Source organism: Falco biarmicus, chromosome 7 (genome assembly GCF_023638135.1).
Source record: "Falco biarmicus isolate bFalBia1 chromosome 7, bFalBia1.pri, whole genome shotgun sequence".
Taxonomy (NCBI): Eukaryota; Metazoa; Chordata; class Aves; order Falconiformes; family Falconidae; genus Falco; species Falco biarmicus.
This window is the reverse complement of record NC_079294.1, coordinates 9,066,885-9,086,619: the sequence shown is the minus strand read 5'-3', so window position 1 is coordinate 9,086,619 and position 19,735 is coordinate 9,066,885. Positions and strand designations below refer to the sequence as shown.

General features: G+C 53.9%; 1 protein-coding gene across 1 annotated transcript; it reads right to left on the bottom strand.

Annotated features, from left to right (window-relative positions):
* On the bottom strand, positions 1 to 14,933 carry TGFB3 (transforming growth factor beta 3). Its single transcript, XM_056347142.1, has 7 exons — positions 13,925 to 14,933; positions 8,349 to 8,512; positions 6,841 to 6,970; positions 5,173 to 5,280; positions 4,194 to 4,365; positions 3,480 to 3,633; positions 1 to 1,179 (listed from the first exon to the last, which is right to left on the bottom strand). The coding sequence occupies exons 1-7, from the start codon at positions 14,634 to 14,636 to the stop codon at positions 1,021 to 1,023; spliced, it is 1,599 nt and encodes a 532-aa protein (XP_056203117.1). The 5' UTR covers positions 14,637 to 14,933; the 3' UTR covers positions 1 to 1,020.
* Positions 14,934 to 19,735: the final 4,802 nt, after the last annotated feature.

The window sequence follows — 19,735 nt, the reverse complement described above, 5'->3', positions numbered from 1 at the left end:
GAAAAAAAGAGCATCTCCCCCCCGCCAAATATTTATTTTTTACAATGTTTTTGAGATTACTATTTTTTAAGTCTTGGCAGGTAAGGCCTGGGCCACGTTCAGGTCATCGTGCAGAACAGGTGCAGAACACCCCAAAGCACCTCACAAACCACAACAGACAAGAGGTCCTCAGGGTGTATCAGCCCATGAATGACTGGGACCAATATTCAGGTACCCACAGATATTGCTCCTGCCCTGACCCAGAAACCATCTCAGAAACTCCAGGAAGGGAAAAGACCTGAATGGAGACATCAAACCCTCTGAAAATGGACTCAGCACCCTCTTTCCATGTATTTGCCCACCCTCAGCAGGCTGGCTAGAAGCCTTGCAGTTTGCATTTAGAAACCAATAGCCAGGATCTGCCAACTGAACTTAACAGGTTTGGCAGACACAGAGTTTCAGTTGCAGGACTCCTGGATCACAGCTCTGAGGAACAAAAGTCTAACTGTATCTCTGAGCATTTCTTCTCTCAGCAGCTTCCCTTCTTGGTGCATTTTCTTTCTGTACAGAAACTTCCAGGGTTTCCTCCTCCAGGGGAAACCTTTAATTCTTCAGGCCAGTGGGGAGCGCTGAGGTCCTAAGATAGCTAAAGCTAGAACAGAAAACATCTCCTCATTTTCATTCCCCCTTTCACCTGCTCTTTCTCATCCCCTTGCTTTTCCAGCTCAACCACCCATCATTCAAACGCACAGCAGTTCCTCTACCCTGTCCTTCTCTTCCACACCAACTGTCCAGCCATTTTGGAGAGTGTGGCCTTCGTGTCACCAAAGTAACTCCCAGAAAGAACATGACACTGCCAACAAGACCAAGAAATGTTCCAGAAGAGATCCCCAAGGGCTGCCAGACCCTAAGCCACATAGTTCGGCACTCGGCCCTCAGCATGCATAGTCTCTGACCCCCAGTTCCTTTTGTGTTAGCCTGGGAGCAGGAGAGTGGGTGCTGACAGTTTCTCTCTTGGCTTTGGGCGGGCCAGGGTGCCTTTCAGCTGCACTTGCAGGATTTCACCACCATGTTGGACAGCTGCTCCACTTTGGGGGTCCTCCCGACATAGTACAAGATAGTGAGTGGCTCCAGGTCCTGGGGGACACAGCAGGGCGAAGCGGATGCCTCAGGGTTCAGAGTGTTGTATAAGCCCAGCACCTGCAGAGATGAAGTAAATGTGGTGACAAAGTCAGGAACACATTTAAGTGGTTGAGGACAGGAAGGGACAGCAAAGCCAACAGGCCTCTACGTGCTTGGGCTGTGCTCATCAGAGGGTATTTCCCTGGGGCAAGTAGTCCCGTCACTTCCCAATTACAGCCTGCTTCTAAGGGGACTCACCTGCCCTGGCCTGATGCCTAAGGGTTGAAGGAGTGCAAGTAGTCATCTCCTTTCATCTCTAATTTCGTATGGTGTCTAATCACAATTTTTGCTTTTAACAAGACTGGGTTCCATTAAAGAAACTCAGAGAAAGAACATGAATGCTGCTTATTTCAACCAACATCTCTGGATAGTACAGCTGGATGCCAATCCTCTGGAGTATCCGCAAATCCCTCCCAGCTTTGAATGGTCTGATGCTTTCTCCCTACACTGTGTCCTCTAAGTCATTACACTATAATGCTGGAGCCAGGACAGTGTCCTGTGGGACCCCACTGGATTCCTCCTCCCAGCTGGCCCCAGCCCACAGATGACTGTACACTTCAGCCATGTAACCGCTACAGAATAGTTGCCACGTTCTTGCCAGAGGTGGCCACTTCTCAGAGGTAAGCAACTTCTTGAGTTGCAGGGCCAAACCATGATCTCACCTGCACTGCTGTGGTCTGATTAATGCATATCTGGTATAAACGACAGGGTCTGGCACATTGGTTTTTAACTACTTTACAGTCTTTGGGCTGAGAGATGCTAAGGAATCATCCTGTTCTGTCATCCAGATCCATGTAATCGCAGTCGTTCTGTTACAAGCTCTCTGGGTTACCAAGCAAAGTACCCCTGGCTGTACCAGAGGGGTACCATGTGCTCCAGGGCTGCTCTACTCAACAGAGACAGTAGATAAAACAGACTGGTGAGAAATCTTCTTTTCACCATGTTTTTTCTAGGTGTTGCTGGCAAGCTGTCTGCAGCTACATTGTTCTAAAAGTTTCTTGGATCACTCAACTGACCTTGATGCTTGATTGTTTCCTTTCTCGCTCAAGAAAAGAACATTAGGAACCATTCTAAAATCTCCTTTCTCTCACACTGATTCAGTCCAGTTATCTCCTAGAGAGCTCCTCAGGACAACCAGATGGTAAAGCAACATGCCCATTACCCTTTCAAAGCTGTTCATTCCCCTGCTTTGTCTTGTGCTTAATGCCCAGCATCTGTTCACTCCTTCATTCCCACAGATCAACTGTTCCCACTGGTATTAGTCCTTGAGCTTCAGCGAGCCTTGCTGCTGTGCAGACTCTCAAGCCGTCAAGAAAATGTTAGCATCTTTTCTGCAACATCATCTTTACCTAGTTATCTGTTCTTTAGCCGAACCGGCTTTTTCCAGTAACTTTTTAGTGAAGCCTGAAGCTAAGCTCCCAGTGAGCTGTTGCAGTCTGCACTGCTGCCTTTTCTGTGGACAGAAGCGCAGGGTTTTTCCTCTGGCTTTTCGTACCTCGGCGATGAACTACCGGCTCCTAGTACTTCTCCTGTGCTTGTGCTTTTCTATTGCTTTGATTTTCTTCCACTCCAGACAGCAGCCAGGCTCAGGTGGTATTCTTCCCAAAGACTGCCTAGTGTACTCATGTTAAACAGAGGTAATGCGCGAGTTACCTAAAGACGTTTACTTTCTGTTAAGTTTTACTTGTGAATCTCACTGCCTAGTAGGTTCCTCCCTGCCATAGTTCAGGTGGGATTTATACAGCTGGAAAGGATGCCTGTGCAGAAAGGGAGAGTTCGCTGCATGGCTGTATTGACTTCTGGACATGGACGTGGATTTCCCTTCACTTTTGGGCTACAGCTGCCCCTGTGGTAGCAGATGGCAACTGCGTGCCATAGCACAACAGTTTTGCATGACAGCATGGCACACAGCGCAGGAAAATCCTCTGTCCAGTGCAAACTGCAGGAGACATTTAGGCAGAAGATAATTACCAGAGTTGACATTTGATGTGAACAATTCAGTTAACGCTCTGGCCATTACCAAATAAGTACCCTAAAACCATTGGTCCTGCTGTTTCACATCTTATCCAAGAGACAGCATCCTCCTCCTCCCTCCTCAACATTTGGCTGGAAATACGGACTTGGTATTGAGTCCAAAGGAAGCACATTTTCCCTGCTGAACCACCTGGCCTCTTTTCTGCAGTTTTCTTGGACGGCTTTTTTGCAAGTATTGACCTGAACTGCTTTTGCTGCTTTGAAGTGACCGAACGTTGATGAGACTTAGGGAGGAAGGGGGAGTCACAGCCACAAGCCCTGACAGGACAATGTAATGGATGTACCGTGCTGTGAGTGGTGTCTGCGCTGCGGAGGTACGGACAAGGGCCCGAACAGAAGTTAGCGAAGTAGCCCTTAGGCTCGTGGACCCATTTCCAGCCAAGGTCCTGTCGGAAGTCGATGTACAGAGGACGCACGCAGCAGTTCTCCTCCAGGTTCCTGAAACACAGCATCGAAACACAGCGAATCTGAAGAGGGGCCTTAGACGCGATGGTGTGACGCAGCTTTCTGAGCAGGACTATTACCGGCAGTGCTCTGTGCGACGTGGTGTCTGCCTGCACCAGGTGCGGAGCAGTGGCACAGGCGAGCAGTGGTGGGCAGCTCAGCAGCCTGGGGCTGTTTGTGCCTGCCGGCAGGCAGCTTACCCACTGGCCCAGGGAGGTAGCACCCCACCTGTCCACAGCAGCACCCAGCTGCTCTGTGGCACCTGGAGCTAGCAGGGGGCTGCCACCGGTCCCTGCTCCAGGTAGCCGCTTGCAAGTCTCCCCCTAGCCAGTGGCTCAGCCAGAAGCACATAGTGACTCTGCTGAGCTGGCCAGCACCCTCTTCTTGGACACCAGAAGGAGCAGCTGGCTAAGCTCTGCATGTCACGTGGCCTCTGTGGCACCATGGTGACCCACACCCCCCTCAGAGGGCTCTGTCCTTCCCCGTGGCATGGTGTCTCACCATGCTTGCCCACCTCGGCCACGGGACCTGGTCACCCCAGGCAGGATTCTCACCGGAAACAATAGTTGGTGTCCAGGGCCCGTTTCTTTCTCTGGCCTCCCAATGCTGGGCTCTCCAGCCGATGTGGGGGTAACATCATCAAGATGAGGTGGGGATTATGCAAGTCTTTCTGCTTCTTCAGGCGCCCCAAGTCCCCACGGCCATAGTCATCCTCACTGTCAATGCCTTCAGAAAAAACAGGATCCCCAAAGAAGAAATCAGCATGGAAGTGGAGGATGCAGCAAGACTTTTCCTTTAAAACCCTCATGCCTGCCCTCGAACCAGGGTGAAAAGGATTCAGGCACCACGTCCACTTCCTCTGGGCCTTCTTCCCTCACAGGGACCCCCGTGCTCCTGGTGAATGTGACTGCTGCAGGCCTGAAATAGAGGCTTGTGGGCCACCTGTTTTACCATTTGCAAACTGCTGGTGGGGCCGTTAATCCATCCCACTCACTCCTGGCTTCGGTCCCAGGACAGGCAGGAAGATGAATGGTTTAAAGAAGATGTCAGATCATTGGCACTCTGCAGAACAGCCTCAGAAACGGAGCCTGTGGGGGCCAGTGGCTGCAGCCCAGGGCTGCAAGCCAGGAGGTTCCTAGTTCTTAGGCCAGCCAAGCCACTGACTCGCTGGGCCACCTCACACAGGATGCCTGACTTCCTTGTGTTTCAGTCACCCTAACTGGAAAGCAGAGCCTCCGTGGAAATCTGAGAAGGCATCAAGCTGAACTTCCCAGAGAGACACTGAAATACAAAATTATTTCTTTCTGCAGACACTCGTGCAAACCCCCACCCAGCCTGTACTTACTTTCTTCCATTTCTAACCTATGTGCAAAGTGGATATACCCACATAATCAACACGCAAACCCAGATATGTATGCTTTAAGATGAATGTTATGCAACGTAAAATGCTCAAATGTGCAAAGCAGGACCTCGTTTTTTCTTTAGATATTCCAGGCTTCCCCAGCAGCCTCCCCTAACCCAGCTCTTTATCACCTTTGAACTTGATCTCCAAGACCTCGTGCAAATTCTCCAAGATGTCCCCATTGGGTTGAAAAGTATGGCACGGACAGTGTATGCTAATTTCCAAGCCAAGGTTGGACTCTGCAAAGAAGAGAACTCTGTGAGACAGTCTTCCTCAGCTGGGACAACTCCTGGCATGGGGAAGTTTCACTGAGGACATGTACTGTGATAACTGCTAGACTGTGCGTTGACAGACTCAAAGTCAGGGATGCTATCAGAGTTGGGGAACAGAAGCTGCCTTGGAAAGAAGAATGGGAAGCAGAATCTTGTGGCTTCACCTGTGCCAAAAGCCTTGCTCTTGCTAAAGGGAGCTTCCTGGGCAGGTGAGGAGGGTGCTCCAGGTTATGTTTTTTGGGCAGTTCAGCATCCAAAAGCATTTGTGAGCTTCAAAGAGCTCCATTGGAAAACAAGTATTTTTAAGAGCTGGCTTGCAGCGTCTGTGTTAAACCAGTTTTGCCATCCTCAGTACCTGTCTGCTATCTGGCTTCTGGTTAGTGTCTGAAGCAGAGATCTGAAAATGAGCAAGTTGGATGTGGACAAGTAATTTCACTGCAAGCATTTTTCTCAGCAGCTGCAACCTCCTGTTTTGTTGAACAGCTAGCAGTCTAAGTCACACAGACTTTCCAGAGGCAAGTCTATTTTCATAACTTCCTGGACCAGTCATGCTGTGTGGGCCTGACTAAGGGAATACAAGACTCTTATGAAAGATACTTTTTTATGTTGTGCCATGAATTAAAACATCTGGCTCCCCAGGGCATTGACAAGGTGCCCAGCACCTTTTTTCCTAGGCACTGTACACTCTGTGATGTCTTGTCAGCTAGTGTGTCTGCCCAGAGCTCACTGCAGTTCCAGCCCTGAACTCCAGCCATCAGGACACAACTTAGATTGCTTGAAAAAGGAGGAGCCTGCAAGTTCGCAGCTTACCCTTCCAGCGAGCGGCTGCTTGCCAGTACCTGCATTCCAGTTTTCAGTGGCACCTAGCTTCTATCTGTGAGGCCAATCCAGCTGTGAGTCACGGTGCCTGTGTTCCAGCTGTGAATGGGGTCAGTGTTCTTGCTGGGAGCTGCCCCATAACTATCTGTTGGGCTGCCCGGTGGTGGCAGAGGTATGTTCGCTGCAGAGCTGAAGCCTCCATCTGTCTAGGTGTGTCAGCCTCTGGTATTTCCTTACCTTTATACCTGACAAGCTGTAAACTGTTACGGAAACCAGGATCCTTGCTGGTTTTTTCCCCTACTAGATTTGCTCTGCTCCACAGGAAAATTAAACCAGGACAATCCTCATTTTATATGTATTACAGATGATAGTTTAGACAAGCAGAGGGGTGCCCTCTGGGCTTAGAACTGAAGAACGAAAAACGTTCCGGCATCTCTCATTGAAAACAATTTCCTCCTCCAGAGGATGAATCCTCATTCTGACTCAGCCCACAGAGCTACACAGTGGGGACTCCAGGACAGAGCTAGGAATCTAGCAAACGTCACACACTGAGGTAGCTCTCTGGGGGAAGGCTTGTTCTCACACTGAAAGCAGCTGTCCTCTACGTGACCCAGGCTCCCGCAAGAAGGGGAGCAGAGAGATACTCCTGTCAACATTGATCCACGCTGCTACAGATGCTTTGACACCCGATCCAGCTAAGACCCCTACCTCTGTGCAGAAGCCACTCACGCACAGTCTCGGTGACATCAAAGGACAGCCACTCAGGGGAGCCTCGTGTCTGCACGTTTCTGCCACTGAGGTAGCGCTGCTTTGCTATGTGCTCATCCGGCCGAAGGATCTGCGTCAGAAGGAGTGAGTGGTAGAGAGAATCAGCCAGTGCCGTGCATAAGGAAGGGACAGCCTTGGCTCTTTTTTCTTTCACAGCTTGCTAAAAACTAATTCAGAAGGCTGGCCCCAGTGAATGAGACACCAGGAATACCCTGGCACAGGTGAGAAGGATGTGCTTCACAACCAACCTGAGCTCCAGAGATCTGCACAACACTTATTTCTGTGTCCTAAGCAGCCCACCTCCCTCAATTCATCCTCATTTTGGGGCACATATCCAGAGGCAGAAGCACACAGCGATTGATCTAATGGGTGGGGTTTGATTCCGTATACACCTGTGGGATGTGGGTCTGGATTTCAGAGTAGAACCAGCAGTAGGCAACAAGAGTATCTTGCCACAGGTCCCTTGCCCAGCAAGCCTGCTGAGTCCTACACTGTGGTATTTCAAGTGTCCGATGCTCTTCAGCTTCTATCACAACACAGCAGGGCTGATCAGGTTTGGAGACCTCTCCCCCTGCTCTGGCATCTCTTCCCACTTCCAGACAAACCGCCACAGCCTGTGCAAGGTGTTCCTTCCTGCAGGAGCTTCACTCCACAGAGCACTGAACCTACGGAGAAGCTCTGGGAGGGATTGCCTCCTTGTCAGTTGTGTCATCTGGTGGACAATTGCTCTGACCTTTGAAGCTGAATTCCAGGAAGTTCTCAAGAGCTACCAGCCACAGGGCAGTTTTACCTGCACCCTTACTGCAAAGTGGACAGACACCAGCCTGTGGGAATGTGCTGCCTGGACGCTAAACTGTACAATTAGCTGGATGGTCCAGCCCAGCCTAAGACCACTTCCAAACCCGAACCAGACCTTGTTCTGCCAGGGGAGTCCATAGCTTCAAACCAAACTCCAGAGAAGTACCTGAATTAACAGTGCCATGAATTGTGCCCCTGAGGAACTGCTGCTGAAGGGAACGTTGAAAGCAAGCATTATTTTTCCAGTAAGTCTGCAACAAGATAGAGAGCTCCACCCGTTGGATTAGCACCAACTGCACTGCGACAGTCAAAGGAACAAAACTGCTAAGGGACCTAGGCATGCGGACGTGACAGGAGGGTCAGGGCTGCTGCACCGGTGAGGAGCTCCCCTTCCCAGTGCAGTGAAGAGCTGCGGTGGGCACCATGCCAGGGTGCTCAGAGCAGCCAGCCCATGTGATTGGGGAAAGGACAGCACCACACCGTAAAAAGAAAAAGTAGGTGACTATCACTGCATACGCTGGAAGAAGCCTGGGCTACAGCATGGGACTTCTCTCTCTCTTCTGTGGCCCAGCACGTCCCAGTTGAGGGAACCATTAAGGAGCTAAGCTATTCTGGGCTCAGGCACAGGGGAAGGTGGGAAGAATACTCACCTGGAAGAGCTCGATGCGCTGCTCACTGCGTTTGGAGCTCGGATTGGGCACACGCAGCACCCGAAACTCGGCCCGGAACAAGTTGGTGCTGTTCTTCTCTGCTGAGGACACATTGAAGCGGAACACGTTGGAGGTGACACCTTTTGGACAAATGCCCAGCTCATCTAGGAGAAAGAAAGATGGAAAGGTGGAGAACCATAGGTCAGAGGGGTGGGATCTCAAATAAATACCATTTCAGAAAGAGCTTTCCAGCAGAGGCCTGTCACTCAAACATCTCGCCACCTGTGAAGCATGGCTACCTAGCTAACACAGGATGAATTCCCTCAAACTTGGTCTTCATTGCAACTTTTTGCAACATCTTCCCCCTACTGCCACTGATACATTTCAATGCCACAAGCCAGAGAAACAGTAGAGATCAACCACAGTATTTTTAATATTATCTCTTCTAACTCTGCTCATCAAATGTTGCTAATGGTCGTGAGTCTGCTGCATCCAAAATGACAACCCCAGCCAAGGCAATGGGGCAACCCCCCTGCAGCTAGTGGGGCCCATTCCCAGTAGCAACGATGGTGTGGCTCTGCTTATGCTGGAGATAAGAAGCCACAGAGGAGGTGATCCTGTTGTCACTGAATCTTAATTTTACAAACCTTGACATTGTCTCCTAGAATGAAAGCCAGCCAAGCATCCACAAAGCATGAGGTGTGGAAGACTTTTTGGGGCAGTTACTATTCAGTGTATGTTGAAAGAACTGGGGTTTAAGATAGGTCTCACTCCTAAACTGGAGAAGGAACTAATGAATAGTACTAGATACAGGGTTCTTCAAGGACAAAGCAGTATGCTGAGCAGCCTGCGGAAATCAGACACAGGAGCAGAAAATAACGCAGCAATTCTCTGCCTTGATGTGTGCCTGCTGAACAGAAAAATCCATTTCATAGATGCCCTGGAAGAGAGTAGGTAAAAGCTAGGAGGTCCAAAACAAACACCTTCAAGAGAAAACAAGCCTTTCTCCAATAGAACCATTTTGGTCCCATGGAAAAGTCTTTGTCGTTGCTGTTGTTCCTCTCCTATTGACCTCTGTTAGCCTTCAGGGATCTAGCATCATTAAGGCTTCCTGCAGACAAGGCACAGCAGCTCCTGCTGTATGACCACGTGCAGGTTTGTTGGCAGCCCTACAGAGCCTCTTGTGTGACCTCTGACTGTTGTCCAATGCAACACGGAGCTCTCATGTCAGCTGATATTTAAGTCTGTTTTAAACAAAAAAAGAAACAGAAAGAAAAACTATCACCTGTGCCCAGCCAGCGCGCCAGGCTGTGACAAACAGGCTGGCAGCCCTAGCTGAAGCAACCTTCAAGTTACATTCCCGGAGTTGGCCCCTCTCCACACCACCACCACTGTCTCCCCAGGGAAGCAGCTTCTGAAGATGTTTCAGCGCCTGAGCACAGAGGTTCACCTCCCGTGCCAAATTCTGCTTTGAGCAACACTGATGCACTTCCAGAGTCATGTCCATGAAGATGAAGGTCTTCCTCTTGTGCTACAATCAGATTCAGCAAGCAGCAGCCTGCCGGCTTACAAGGATGTGTTCTTAGGGTGCTAAAGTTTTACTCAATAAGCTAATGACAAGATGCTTATGCTGGGCTTTAATTGGAGGGGGGTTTGTCATTTTTACAACTGGAACAGCTTTTCCACACAGGCGAGTCTCTGGCAGCTGTTGAAGGGATGGATGTTTGAACAGTAATCCCAGGACAGCAGACCCCATTGCATCCATGAGCTGCTATGCTCAGCACAACCGCACAGAGAGCACACCGGGGCATGTGAGAACACCCGCTGTGGTGACTCCAGCACCGTGACCAGTCCTAGGTTTTATGCCACAGAAAAGCACAGCAGAAAACCCAAGCTCTGATCTCATTAAATGCCTGCCCAAAGGCATCTTCCCAGCTGAAGTCTAACGCTGATAACTGTTCTGTGTCCTAGACCCAGGCAGATACTGTTTTAATACCCCCTTAAGCTGTTTGGCACTCCTAGCCCTATTAATAGTGCTGTTAAACAGCCTGCCCTTCCATTTCAGACCTGGCTGCCTGTCCACGAGGGGTGTCCCAGTCATCATCAGAGTCACCTTTCTAGATCAGACCAGCGGTCAGTCTAGCCCAGTATCTGCTTCCAAAAGTAATGCTTTATCTGACCAGCTGTTAAGAGACTGTAGATCTGGTCCTACAGCACAGATAAGACAAAGTAATTTACTGTTTATTCTTAAGCTTTTTGGCAAGCTAGGCAGCCATGGCGGTAAGAGATCACCATCTACTGTATTTTGCCTGCTGTCCCCACATTGCCTTCTACCTATTTACTTCACGAGCAAGGTACTAGTGTCTTGGGAGACCTTCCTAGTGGCACCAGGAATAGCTGTTTTCCCTAAGAAATCGTTTCACGTTCCCTTTGTACGCTGGGAACAAGCCCTCTGTGATGGGGAGATCAAGCTGCGTTGGGTGTTTCACTCTGAACACCGTGAGGTTGGAACCTGCTCCTCATAGCGTGGTGTCCAGGGTACAGGTCTCACTCCCAGGAAGCCGACTCTCATGGGGTAAAGAACTTTTTGCAAGAGGTCACAGGCAAAAGAGGCGAGGTGATTTTTCAGGCAACTTGGTCCAGTCCCAGGCTCAAGTGTATTAACCACACTGGAATCCAGACGTGTCCCAACTACCAGCACAGAACAAAGCCTGGAGGCAATATTCCTGCAAGCTCTTCCAGTCAGCACTCAGTGGCTGTAAGCAAGCCTGGAGACAGGAAACCTGTGACGCCCTGTGCGCCCATGCCACGCTATGTCTGACACGACAGGACCTACCCTCACAATTGGACCCTGCTATAACTGTGCAGCCCAGAGCTGTTGACTGCACAAACAACAAGCCCAGCAGCCTCTTAGCGCAGACGATGTGATACGCGGAGCAGGTTCTTTTGGGAGCTTCCCTCTTCCTCTGCTCTCAGCGAGGTGCAGGTTCTCCACGTGCTGCTGTTGATACACAGGTGGTGTTTCTGGCAAGCCCCAAGAAGGCTGATGTCTGCGTGGTTAGAGTCTGATGTCAAGGAAGGGCAGGTGGTCTGCAAGAAGGTACCACTTCACTCTGTATGAGACTATTGGTACTTCAAGATGTTTCATGCAAAAGCTGCGTAACTTTGGAGAAAAAAAATTGATCCTTCTGGAACTCTGCAGGCGGCAGGTTTGGAGGGAAGAGACGCTTGGCCCATGGCTTTAATTGCCTTGTCTCTCAAGCTGGCTTGGAAAATGGCATCTGGTTTTCCTCAGGAAAGTAAGCAGAGCTGTTTGCAGGATCGTTGCAGATGCTCTCTGAGCTTGAACCAAGTCAGTGCTCAAGGGAGCCACATCCCCCATGAGTTACAGGAGATCCCTGAAGTGAATGGCCAGTTGAGAGCAAGTTATTCTCTGGAAGAAAGGCCCCTACGATTCAGGCAATGTCGCTGAGAGGCACAGCAGAAAGACCATTCTGTGAGTCACCAAACAGCTCAGAGCAGGAATGGGGAACCTGGACCTGAATATCCTTCCTTCCTAGAAGGATGGGGCTTTCCCAGCTGTTATTTGTGTTCTTCAGCTCTCCTCACTTTTGGGCCTTAAGTCTTTGAGAAGGATTTCTCTGAGCTAGCGAGCCGCTTGACTAATAGTTTGGAGCTAGAACAGCGCGTGTGTGTGCGCACACACTTCAGACTTGTCCGTATCATCCTTGCAGTTCCCTCAATGGAGCAGTCCTCCCCTTCCCCCCTCCAAGAGGAGACTGGCTTTGGCTCAGAGTGTGCTCTGAGATCACCACCTGGCACAGCGACAGAGTCATGGGAAAGTTGAACATCAGCCACTTCTGAAGACACAGGGCCAAATGCAGCCATGGTGTAAGCGATGAAACTCCCCAGGTTTCAGAAGGAGCACATGTCTTCACACCACGGCCTGTCTGGAGCTAGTCTCTCCCAGTGTGACCCAGTTCCAAAGTCCCTCTTTCTCTGGGTGGTGGCATCTACACTGCCCACTCCCAGGAATTCAATCTCAGCACTACTTGGTCTTTTGAACCCACTGCTCAGCACCTTCCCCTAGTGTCCTACAGGGTCAAGGGACAGGTTCATTCATTTCCATAGGAATTTTTCCCAACCCACAGTTCCTCCTCACTGCTCCTTCTCATGCACCACATGTCTTCATTCCTCTTTCCCCTCTATTCGTCCAAATCCACTCCTCTGACTTCATTTCCCACTGTTGTGCTTTCCCAGTTTCCTTCCCCAAAACACACCAGTTCATCAGGTGGCTGTACTATTTTGCACAGACACTTGATTTCCCCATCTATTTTTAGAATTTCACAAACAACGCTTCGGTAGGTCAAAAATGTTGAAATAACGGGGTAAGCTGCTATACCCTGTCCACTTTCTGTTCCTCGAGCCTTGGTGTCTCCTGAGGAAGAGCTAATCATATAACCATATGGAGCGCAGTCTGCTAGAGATTAAGTGAAATTTGTTGCATTACCACGCTGTAGCTCTTATTCCAGCTCATCATATGTCAAGATTAACATAAACCTGGCAGAGTAACTGCATTCTGAGGCTGCCTGCACCAAGTCACAGCTCCTCCCCAAAACTGCTGGCGTTCAAATCGTGTCCCCAGGACCGCGCTACATCACAGGAGGACACCCTGGCTGGTGCTGTGACTGCATGCCCACGACCATCTTCCAATCCTAAGGAATCCCAAGCACAGACAGAAAGAATTGCTGGTGCCTACATGTGCTCAGCATCTGCAATCTGCTTGGGGTTCATGTCTGCTCAGTCTCTGTCTTTGCATCTGCATCTGCTCAGCTTCTGCACCTGAATCTGTTTAGCAACCGCATCTGGGCCGGCTCATGATCTGCTCCGCACCTGCTCAACATCTGTCACGTTTCCTCTGTGCCCACGTTCCCTCGAGGGGTGCCCTTCACATCACTGTCTGCTTTGCACCTGCTCAGCATCCCTGTCATCTCCCACTCGCCCTCCGACCCCCGCCACTCTCCGAGCGACACCCCCGGCAGCATCACTCGGACACCGCCCCGCCACCTTCGCTGGGCCCAGTGCGGGTGCCGCACAGGTTGCCCGTCTCTCTGCGGCAGGCGCCGGGGCTTACAGCAGGGAGGAGCCCGTCTACCTGCCCGTCACCCAGCGCCGAGCCCGGGCGCGCAGCGCTCTCCCCGAGCCGCCCCGCCGTGTCGGGGCTCCGGCCGCCGGCCCGGCTCGCCGCTCCCGGCGGGGACCCCGCAACCCGCCGCCGCCAGCGCCCACCTCCTCCACCTGCAGCGAGGCCGCCCCGTCGGTGCGCCCGTTGCTCCCCGGCCCCCCCCGCCCCGGCCCCCGGCCCCGCTCGCCCCCGCCGCACGCGCAGACGCGCCCCACGCCCGGCGGCCCCCTCCCGCCCGCGCGCGCCCGCCCCGCCGGGAAAGCGGCCCCTCCCGCGGGGAGGGGGGGGGGAGGGGGGGGCAGCGCCCCCCGTCCTCCGCGCCCGGGATCCCGGGCAGCCGGCCCCGCGGGCGCGGCACCCCGGCCGGCACGGGGGGGGCCCCGGCACTTACTGTGCTCGGGGAGGCCCTGGATCATGTCAAATTTGTGGATCTCTTTGGCATAGTATTCGGACTCGGTGTTGTCCTGCGAGCAGCTCTCCTCCTTCTCCTCCTCCATCTCCTCCAGCAGCTCCCGGGTGCTGTTATAGAGGGCCAGGATCTGGTAGGGCACATGGGCCGGCCCCACGGTCTCCGGGGGGCTGGTGAGCCGCAGCTTGCTCAGGATCTGCCCCCGGATGGCTTCCACCCGCTTCTTCTTGATGTGGTCCAGGTCCAAGGTGGTGCAGGAGGACAGCGAGAGGCTCACGGTGGCGAAGCTCAGCAGGGAGAGCAGCACCAGAGCCCTTTGCACGTACATCTTCATGTGCGAGGGGGCGGCGGCGGCCCCCGGGAGAGACCCCCGGGCGGCGGCGAGCGGGCGCGGGGGACCGGGCGGTGTGCTGGCGGCAGCCTCCCCAGATCCCGCAGGCTGAGGCTTGGCGAGGAGGTGCATGAACTCACTGCGCCGTGCGCGACTCAGGACTTCCAGGAAGAGCTGGCAGCGCTCCGCAAGGAGAAGCGGCAGGCGCCGTGCCTCGCCGCGCCGGGCTCCTTCCCCATGCGCCGCCCCGCGTCCCGCGGAGCCGGGGGCGCCCCGCCGCGCCGCGCCGCCGCACGTGTCAGCGGCCCGCACCGCCCCGCCGCCGCGGGGGGAGCGCGGCGCCCGCCCCTCTCGCTGCACCATTCATGCCCCCGCCGGGCTCCGCGCCCTACATCGCCCGCTGCCCGGCCCCCGCCGGCCGGCACCGCGGCACCGCGCCGCTCCCCGCCCGGCCGGCGGCACAGCCGGCACCGCGGGCTGCGCTGGCCGCCGTGCCGTGCCCTGCCCCGCACCGCACCGGCGCCGCGCCGCGCCGCCCCTCCCGCGCACACTGCCGCCGCCTCGGCCCCGCCGCTGAAATTTTATACCTCCCTCCCATGACGTGCCCGGGACGGGGCTCGGGCGGGGGAGGGAGCTCCAAGCCCGGCCTTCGCCCGCAGCACCGCGCTAATGGCTTCAGCAGCAGCGCAGCCGCCGCCCGCCCTCCGCCGCTCCCCCGCCGTCTCTAGCCGCCCCCCCCTCCGCCCCCCCCGCCCCCCGCGCTGCCGCCGGCGCCGGGCCCCTCGCGCCCCGGGGCCGGGCCCCTCCGCGGCGGGGCGGCCCCGCGCGCCCTCCGACGTGGCCGCCGCACCGCGGACAGCGGCGGCGCGCGGGCGCCCCCTGCTGGCGCCGGCCGGGCAGCGGCGGCGCGGGGCGGCCGGGGCTGTGGCGGGGGTCTGCTGCGCGCTGGCGGGCGGCGCGGGGAGGCCCCTCCCGCTTCCAGCTGCGAAATCGCATTAAAAGCGGCTAAAAATACCCCGAATACTTTCCTGATGTGGTTTTTTTCCGAGGGAGGCAGGGAGGGAGGCAGGGAGGGAGGCAGGGAGGGAGGCAGGGAGGGAGGGCCCCGGCGGCCGGGGGGGGCCGGGCGCCGCGCTGCGGGCGGGGGGCGGCGGGGCCCGGGCAGGCGGCGGGGCCGGCGGGCCCTGCGAGGCCCCGGGGGCAGGCGGCGGGCGGGCAGGGTGAAGCCCCGCGGCCCCGAGGGCAGGTGGGCGACCACCGGGGCGCTGAGCCCGCCGCCGCGGCAGCCCGCCCTGAGGGGACGGTGCTGCCCCGGGCGCCCGCTGCCCTCCAGGGGGCCGGGGCCACCCGCGGGAGAGGGGCCACCTGCCCCGGCCGGGCTGCGGGCCCACGACCCGGGCTCCTCTCCCGGGGTCTGGCCGCAGCCCTCTACCCTGGGCGGGCCTGTGCTCGCTGTGCCCAGGGGCTTCACCGGCAGCCGGCCCCTGCCCCAGGTGTGGTGGCCGCCCAGCCCAGTGCCCGGCCCTTCTCCCGGGCCCGCAGAGGGGCAGCCGGGGCTGGCGTAGGCGCCCGGCGGCTTCACGCCTGCCCGAAGCAGAAGCCAGCGGCCAGGCTGGGACGCAGCGGCGGGCGAGGTGGGAGCAGGGCCTGGGGGCTTCGTGCTCTGGGAGAGGTGCGCCCGGCGACTGGGGGCAGTGGGGTCCGCGGTGACTCTGTGGCTGCGCACGCTGGGCAGGGCTGCAGGGAGCGGTGGCTCAGCCGTGACACGGAGCATGGAAGAGGGTCGAGGAAATGCATGGGGCGGCTGGGGGTGCTGGGCACCTGGTGAGCCCCTTCCCTGTGGCTCTGAGGGGGTCAAAGGGTGAGCTGTGCCTGCGTCACTAGGAGGAGGAATTGGAGTTCCTTGACCGAGCAGACAAAGATGTAATGAGATCTGGTGGCTCAAAGATGATGTCAGGCTAATCACGACTTGGAGTAAGGTGCGAAGTCTGAGCACCGCTGTTAACTGTCCGTGGAATATTTTTCTGTAGATCGGCATGGATGTTTCTATAGCTCCCCAGGTGCTTCTGAAATGATTTCTGGATGCTTTTCCATTCTGGGACCTCCTCTGCCCCGCGTCAGGTTGGAGGTCACACTAAATGCGGTAGAACTGATTGCTCTGGACTTCAGTAATCCATTTGCTACAGTGCCGCATGGTGAGTTATTAGTTAAGATGGAGAGAAGTACAGGAATTATAAGAGATTATTCTAGAGTTCCCCAGTGGCTGGTCCCAGGCCCAGTTTTCATTAATGATCTTGGCACGCTGAAATAGAAGTGCTAATGAAATTGGCTGCTTATCCAAAATCGGGAGGGATTGTCGATATGGGGGAGGACTGGGATATCCTATAGGAGGGGTAGGCGATTTTGATGGCTGAAATGGTAGAAATGGGATGAAATGCAATAGCATGAAATACAAGGTTACGTTGCTCGTGGCTGAGAGCAGACTTGTCTTTTAGGAGTTGACAGTGGGGACTTGCCGCTCGGAAATAGTAGCGGAGAAGGACATAGTAGGTGTGGTGCTAGTTCCAGTATTGGGCCACTCATTTTCTGCTCTAGGTATTGCTCTCTCTCTGGGTTGAGAAGAGGCGGGGAAGCTCCGTGGCCTGACATGCACTGGAGCCGCCGCTGGTGGCTGCTAGCAGCCATCGCTAACAGGTTGCATGTCTTGGACGTGCTGGAATCCAGCTGGGCTGAGGGAGAGCCCGACAGGGCTACTGAACGTGTATCATAGGAAATATTTCACACTTGGCAACCCTGACTGGGGTTTGACAGTCTGAGCTGGGACTGATGTAACCCGAAAAGTGTCTGTTCTCATGGAGATCAAGACAGGCAAATGCGTGGGCCCTTTCTGCCTGTCAAAGCCCCTTCCACTTTCCAGAGGGAGGAACCTCCCGTTTGAAGCTTTGCAGTTGTCAGGAGATTTTGTCCTGGAACCTGCACAAATAACAGAATATTTACAGTTGTTTCCCTCCTCCAAAACCCCTTAGGGATGGGGTAAATGCTTTTGGGGTGCTTGGAGAAAAAAATTGCAGAAAAATCAAACTTGGGGTGCTTGGAGCTGCTCTCTTAGAGCTAGCAGTGGCGTGGAGCCGGCTATGGCAGCAGTCTTCGCCGAGTGCTTTGCTTCGCCGTGGAAGCTTAATGTTTTCAATGAATTGGCCCGCGCTGAAATCGGGAGTCTGGCTGGCCGCCTGACACGAGCACTGGGTGAGGAAGAAAGGCGCAGCGCTGTGTCACTGGTTGCTACTGGAATTGCCCTGCATCCCATAAATCCTACTGCTGCCAGAGAGCTACTGAACAAAACCTTTGGCTGCGCTGAATAAGGTGGTCATTGTTCTCTCCCACAGTAGTGCTACATGTGGGCTTTCCACCATAGCTGTAGCTTTAACTACGCATGTGTGCCCTTGCTCTAAAGGTGGTCCAGGACCAGAAGCATGTGGGAGTGCTCAAGTGTGATTGCTTTCCCAGACTCTCCCGGCTTTCTCTTGAGTAGAAGGAAGACCAGACACAAGCTCTATTCATAGGTCCAGTCAAGGAGTAATCAACAGCAAACAGCACTAGTGGGGGACCCTGTTAGTCCTATTCTGCGCGATTGGGTTTGGGTTGAAACCAGATGGAGAGAGTCCATGCTTAGGTGTGAGAACTTGTCCGTGAAAAGAATGCTTGCATAGTTCTTACTTGCTGTTCAGATGGGAGGGGGTGGCAGCAGTGTGATTTATAGCAAGGACAAAACTGAACAAGTAAGGCAGACTGAGAGCTGAGAATACACCTGAAGCTGTACGCTGGGAAAGAGAAACCATGGCACCACGGACCTGAACTGGATGGACAACAAACACAGAAAATGGCTTTAGACAGCGACAGCAGCACCAAACATTTGTCCTGTTAACTGTCCCCTCCTCAGCTGAGTGGTGCTGCTGTAGGCCCAGGATCAAATGCTGCCTGTGCCGTCACCGGTCAGACAGAGGAGAATTAAGCTGTTCAGAAAAGGTGACCCCAGCGTTTAAAGCAAGCAAGATCCATTTTGGCCACCACACGAAATGATGGGTGAAGACTCTTTCTGCCTTGTTGCCCTCCACAAGCAGGCAAAATGCATCAGGGTGGGTGATAAGCCCCACTGCGATGACTGGAGAAGTCCAGAGGGACTGAAGGCCGGGCAGATTTTAGGTTTAATTTTTTCTGCATGTTTGTTCTCTCTCATCAAGGATCTCTGAAGTCAGAAGTCACAGTTCTGAGACAAGGCTTGATTCCCCAAGTGCTTGATTTTTTTCGGTCCTGCACGTGGACCCCACCCTCCTTCAATCAGCCTGAGACTGCTGTCACTGGGGTGGGCAGCAAGCAGCACGGTGTGTCTTGGGGGGGAGCTGGGATGTGCTAGTGGGATGGAGACCTGAGGGAATTGTGAGGAGGGTCTCGGGGGGCATCGGCTCCAGACAAGTTAACCCATGGGTCCTGCTGCTTCATGGTCTGTCTGCCCAGAGTGGCACCCCATACTGTTCCTACGCTGGTAGGAACACCCCACCAGCTACCTCTCTGGGGCCACAGCTGGCAATGCAGTCCTACCCAAGGATTCCCAGCACCAGGGATGCCCTTCCTGCTTTAGCAGATGTTGCTCTGGATGCTATCAGGCTCCTTTTAGGACGCTCTTTTCCTGGTCAAGAAGGTCAGCTGTGAGCGTACGCTTGTACTTGGACATCCTGCTACTGCAACCTGGGGGCTACAGCTCCCTCCATCTCCTGGTATCTGTGTAGCTGCACTGTTCCAGCAGCTCTTCGGAGGCACGGATTGGAACTGGGAACTGCAGGGCCACAGTCCCACGGCCCTGGTGGTGAAGCATGGGGCTAGGTGAAAACTGCCCTCTCTACCCCATGAGGACTTGAATCTTAATTAAAGGAGAAGAACAAAGTATCTGGAAGATCATCATTTCATGCAGCCTAACCGGCCTGGCTTCAAAAAAGGAAAATCACATCTCACATTGAATTCCTTGAACATGTCAAGGTTTGTAAAGGGAGATAGTATCTTTTATTAGACCAATTGATATAGCTGGAAAAAACAGACAAGCTTTCAGGCACAGAAACACTCGTATGTTTTTTTCCAGCTGTATCAGTTGGTCTAATAAAAAGTTATTACCTCTGCCCACAAATCTTATTTCACTTAATCCTTAGATCATCACAGTCACAGCAAAACAACTTGAAAATGTCAGTAAGGAATGGAAAAAAGGAGAAGTATTTGACACAATTTATTTAGACTTTTTAAAGTTCTTCAGCCAGACTGTGAGCTTCTACTAAAGCTAAGCAGGTACAGGGTGAGATCTGGTGCCTTGGGTAAAAGGTATTCCTGGAAGGCTTAAAACTTTTGGGTTACACGGTCAATTTTCATCACGGCAAAGTGTTAACGGTGCAGTTTGTGGCGTGGCGCAGTTTTTC

Bases quoted from the DNA above. Each gene is read 5' to 3' on its own strand.
- TGFB3 (XM_056347142.1), bottom strand. From the start codon at position 14,636: ATGGTGCAGCGAGAGGGGCGGGCGCCGCGCTCCCCCCGCGGCGGCGGG. The intron at 4,366-5,172 runs GTGATAAAGAGC...TTTTTTCTGAAG, and splicing joins CTTGGAGATCAAGTTCAAAG to GCATTGACAGTGAGGATGAC. The intron at 3,634-4,193 runs GTGAGAATCCTG...GCTGTGTTTCAG, and splicing joins GACACCAACTATTGTTTCCG to GAACCTGGAGGAGAACTGCT.